At 44.6% G+C, this 5,317-nt stretch overlaps 1 protein-coding gene across 1 annotated transcript; it reads right to left on the bottom strand.

Annotated features, from left to right (window-relative positions):
* Nucleotides 1-3,706: 3,706 nt before the first annotated feature.
* LOC127282161 (uncharacterized) lies at nucleotides 3,707-5,083 on the bottom strand. The gene has a single exon (XM_051306260.1). It carries the CDS (start codon nucleotides 5,081-5,083, stop codon nucleotides 3,707-3,709), a length of 1,377 nt encoding a protein of 458 aa, XP_051162217.1.
* Nucleotides 5,084-5,317: the final 234 nt, after the last annotated feature.

A 5,317-nucleotide genomic window follows, 5' to 3' on the forward strand; every position in this document is an offset into this window, starting at 1 on the left:
GAGCGTCTGGCCCGAGCTCGCGACCGGTTGTTCGATTGGGTGCCTCAATTGTTATCGTTGTTGGTGTTGTCTCTTGTTGACACTCCTTAGAACAAAGAGTGATGGAGTCCCTTTCCTTGGATAACTTACTTGAACCGCATTTTTCTTCCGTTGTTGTTTTAATTACAAAACCAGATGTTGCCTCATGGTTTTCAGTGTCCAATATCACGTCGAGTCATCTGATCTTCATGGGAGAATTTTCTTCAAATGTTGCAGGCTTTATCTCACTCCTTGAGGTGGATGCGGAGTGAGAGGGCGCCGGCGCCTCGGAGGGTGATCTTCTAGATTTTTGAGAGGTTTCAATCTCTTCATAAGGTTGGATTGAGTTCTCTCGGGGTTTGGATGTAGAAAATTCTTTCCTTAGTGTGGATATTTTGATTTTCTCGGATCTTGATCTTTTGCATATTAAAGTAGTCAAGATACTGGTCAAATTCCTCAGTGTCAACCGGAGAATGTACAAAAGCAAAAACACGCATAGAAGAACAAGTCCCAGATAGGATCCATAAACGAGGTAGGATTGTTTCCCTCTTAACTGTCGTTGGAAAGCAAGTCCGTGCAGTTGCTGTTCCAAATCGTCCAATGTTTTAGAGTTAGCTTCGAACGAAAACAATTTTGATTCCAGGCCTAATTCTTGATTAATTTAAATTGTTGATTCCTTCAGGATGTGGTGATACTTCGATAGAGAGGGTGACAATTCTGTAAGATTTAGGTGCAGTTCAGACTCATATATCACCTCAGATTGTCCTGTTGGAAACGTGGATGCTGGAATTATGACATCCTTTGCCTTGATCGAGCATCCGGGCGCCAATTTTAGAATTCCGGTGCCACTCAGGGAAATCTTAATTGGGTCAACGGAGTGGCACACGACTGTCAATGTTTCAGCAGTTGCCAGCGAATAAATCCACCCAGCCAAGGTTGTTAGTGGCTTCCAATAGGACTCCAAGCTGATAGTTATGCGGACATTACAGAGTTTTAACGCTTCGAGAGTTGGACTGATCAGGAGCAGGGCTTCACACGATGATCGAAGTTGGAATTCGTAGATCGGAGCTCCCTTTAAACAGGCATGGTAAGCTGCGGTGGATTTCCAGAGCTCCCATTCTTCTTCCTTTAGCAACAGATAGGTCCGCAGATCCTCATCTACTATCAGGTAGTCATAATTTGATTTTATATATGCTCTTCCAGTGCCGTTACTGAGCACATCCTTAGTAATCGGGAGTGAATGTATTTTGTATGCCTGATAATTATATTTTTCCAGGAGTAGAACGTCAATCAGGACCTTTAATTGGGAGTTCTCGCACAGGATGGTAACAGTTGAGATTCGCATCAGTTCATCGATGCTGATTCGTGGTCCTTGAATGGGAAAAGTAACGTCCTTTAAATTATCTTGTATTTCTCGTAGGATGGGCTCCAGTTGTTCTGATGTAAAAAGGCCTGGGTGTAGCTGACCTTGCCTGGCCTCATACACTGCATGAAGCATAGTCGTTGTTGCTCGGATGCTATGGTCGAGACTAAACTTTAACGTTCTTGCTAGGGCGTATGTAAGGTTTCTTCGCTGCATATTGGCTTTCGAGTTGGGACCTTCCTGGTCATTGGTGAGCATTGCTTGAAGATACATCTGCATTTTCTTTACTAATGAACCATGCTGCTGGATCTGGGAGTGCAGCGAGTCAAGCTGGGACCTGACCACGTGTGTTTGTTGACCAGCCAAGTGCGAGAGATTTGCTTGGGCCTCATTAAGGTCCTTTATTGCAGTATCGTATCGTTCTGCATCATCATACGTCAGCATTCCAGCAACAGGTCCAGCAATCTTCCCGAGAAACCCGAGCAAGGGCACAGCTCTGCGCAGTCGCAATTGTGAGGACATCTTCCTAGGTGAGGTTCTTTTAGTATTTTCTAGTTCTTCGATCTGGGTTTGGAACTGATTTTGAAGTTCCGAGGCCATTTCCCATCTGTCCTCCCATTCAAAGACTCCTACTAATTCTTCACACCACTGCTCGTTAGGTCTACACTGTTTCTTCAATTTCTCCAGTCTGGATTTCAAGTCATCAAAAAATCTGCATTGTTTGCCAATGTCCAGGAAGACGGTCCAGGTCTTAGTTATACCCTTGTGGCCTCCAATCAAACTAGCGTGAAATTCAGAAATGATTTTAGGACGTAACTCTATAGGGGGTACTTCAATTTTTCCGTGGCATAAGGTGATGGTTACGTCGCCACCGCGGAAAATTCCTGTTACAAGTTCTGACATTTTACTTTGGGGCAGAGCGCCCAGCAGGTCTCCAGTATTTGCCATTCGATAAGATCTTTGTTTGTCATTTTCGAGGGCGATTTTTAGATTATTCAGTCCCGTGATCACATTATTCCAGTTTACTTCGTCAAAGTGGCGTTGTTTCACGATGATGGAATAAACTTTATATTTACCGCAGGGGGTAACGTAAATCTGTCCCTTGGTTGGCTTCTGATCGCGAATATCCCGGAGGTCAATTTTTTCAGTAGCCATCAAAAGCTTAGAGATTGAGTCCACGGGCTCACAGTCTTCTTAAATGAAGTGGGCATAATTGTCACGTTTGTATGTTAGGGGTTCAGTCCATTTATTTATTATGACTAAACGAGGTTTGTCGTCAACTGAGGTTGTTGGTACCTTTGGCACCTTCTCCTCGTCACTCGAGGATTCAGTGGAGGAAAGAGGGGACGGGGGATCACAATAGGGAACCTTAATGTCTATGAATGAACTGATAAGAGGCGCGCACTTCACACTATTTTCACTATCTTTTGGTTGAATTCGACGCGGCACTACATCGGTTCTCTTTTTGTGTCCGAATTGTCTTTGTTCTTCCTCGTTAACCCGTAAATTAGTAAATGGAGTAGATTGAGCTCTGGGACCATCTTGAGGTCCTGGTGTGAAGAGTTGAACTTTAGATGAACCATCTAGATCTTTTTCATCCTGCTCAAATATTTCGGGAATATCCTTAAATCGAACAACACTTCTTTTCTCGAATGTTGAGGGTCGGGCGGAGACCGGGGTGTTATTTGTTGATTCTGGAAAAATATTTGGCGAGGTTTTTCGTGAAGGAGGAGATTCCTTGCTTCCAGATTGATTTCTCTTACGGCTGCGGTTAAAATTGTCCAAGAATGCTACAACTCGTGCAGGGAGCCCATCTTCAAAGCCAGTCGCGGGATCTAGCGACTTGAGATATTCTAAATGTTCCTGATCCTCTTCTCCGTCGGAAACATGCTGTTTCCTGGGACTGCAATCTAACCTTTCGTAATCCCAAAATAAGGTGTTGTTGGTGAGCTCAGGGGAGTTGAGTCCTAAACTGGCAACAGTAGTATCGAACTTTTTAATCGATTTTTCCACATCGTCAATCATTTGCTCTTTTTCCGTCAGAGGTCCCATCGGTTGAAGTTCAACTTGGCTTTCTGTGTCTTCATCACTGCTCGTTAGACGTCGCTCTACTTCAATGATGATATTTTCGGGGGGTAGCTGTTCCTCTGATTCTGAGGATGATGCAGAACTTGGTTTTGGTTCCATTAATGTTCCCTCTCGAGCCAGGCGATCGGCGTTTTCGTTTCCAGTGATGCCATCATGGCCTGGAACATGCTCCCAGAGGACATCGAGGGGTCCTATGGCGTTGATCAGTCGTTCGTAAGCCTTTCGATTTCTTACTGATTAATTTTCAGCGGTTTTCCAGCCATTTTGATGCCACCGTGGTATCCAATTCCTTACACTATGAACGAGATATTGCGAGTCAGTTTTAATTCTTAACCTCTGGATTTCTGCCTTTCTTGCTTGACGTGCGGCCACAGCGGCTGCTTCGATTTCTGATGCATTATTCGTTTGTCGTCCCTTATATCGCTTGGAGACGTTGAGTGGGTTATCAGGTCCAAACCATACTCCAATTCCAGCCCTTGGACTTGTTCCACCATTCTCGCCACATGCACCGTCCACGTAGACGTCCGTATAGGTTTCAGGAATTAATAGAGAGCAAGAAATTGGATTTTGACCTTGAGGGGAGGTAACCATTGAAATAGTAGATCGGATTGGTTCAGGGTCTGGGGGTAAATGTGGAAAAACGCTGTGATCCTTTCTGAAGGCCAGAGGGTCGGAGTCACTGTCGTCTTCAGCTGATGCTTCATTTGTTGAGGATGAAGGATCACTTGATAGGTGAGCAACGCTAGGTCCTTTTCTGGGCCTTAAACGTTCTGCAATGCAGCTTTTATCAGCATCAGTTATTATCGATCTTGCCGGAGGAGCGTAAGGTTGATCATAACATAGCTCCTTGGACTTTGTTGTCCCTTTAGGTCTTCCTCTTGGTCTAGGGGGTCCTTTTACATCGGGAAAGGTGCGGGCAGAGGCAGCATCTGGGACGGGGTACTTTATGCCGGTCAATTCAGCACTAGGGCTTGGTAATGCGTCTGTTGGCCTTCTTAATAGAGTCATTTTTATTTCTGCAGGACGGTTAATGTTTGATGTACTCGCTAATCCCCCTAGTTTCGCTGTCCATTGTGAAGGGGTATCTGATCCTTTTTTGTTCTTAGTACGGGTGGCGGGGGCCTTCAGTATAGATCTGTGAGGAAGATTTGAATCCACCCTAGATTTAACCGACCTTAGCCCTTCCTTTAAACTACCCTTCCTCTTCTTCTGTTGGGAAGGGGCAGGAGGTTCTTGAGGGTCTTTTGGGTTCTTCACTGGGTCTTCTTGGCTTATTTGAAAACTACTTGCCTTAGGTGGCCTAGAAGAGGAGCGTGTTTTTATAGGAAAAGCGCGGTAGTTTTCCGAGGGTCCCTCGGTTAGTTCCTTATTGTCATCAGTGTCCTTAGGGGTTTTGGTCATTGGGTCTGATGTATCAGAAGTCAAAGAGGACGTGTCAGACCAGTCAGACTCTTGGCTGTTCCTTGAGGTTTTGTCCCTATCTGCAGGGTTGGTTGATAAGGCTTCAACAATTCGGTTTATTTTTCCCGGTTTATACTCGAACTTATATTGATAATTCTGCAGGCGGATTCTCCATCTTTGAATCCGAGGTCCAGGATTATCAATGTAAGTCATCTAGTGAACGGGTTCAAAAATACAAGCTAAAACAAACTCGCGGCCGTATAGATATGGTCTAAAATGTTCTACAGCATACAAAATCACGAGACATTCCCTTTCAGGCTTAGGATACTTTTGTTCGTTCGCGTTTAATATTTTCGAGTAATATGCAACCGGAAGGTCAATCCCGTCCTTTACTTGTGTCAACATTGCACCGACAGCGTGTTCGGATGCATCGCACGTTAACTTAAA

This window comes from Leptopilina boulardi, unplaced genomic scaffold, assembly GCF_019393585.1.
Source record: "Leptopilina boulardi isolate dan_hultmark-lab unplaced genomic scaffold, ZJU_Lbou_2.1 LbouV2_285, whole genome shotgun sequence".
NCBI classification, from domain to species: Eukaryota; Metazoa; Arthropoda; class Insecta; order Hymenoptera; family Figitidae; genus Leptopilina; species Leptopilina boulardi.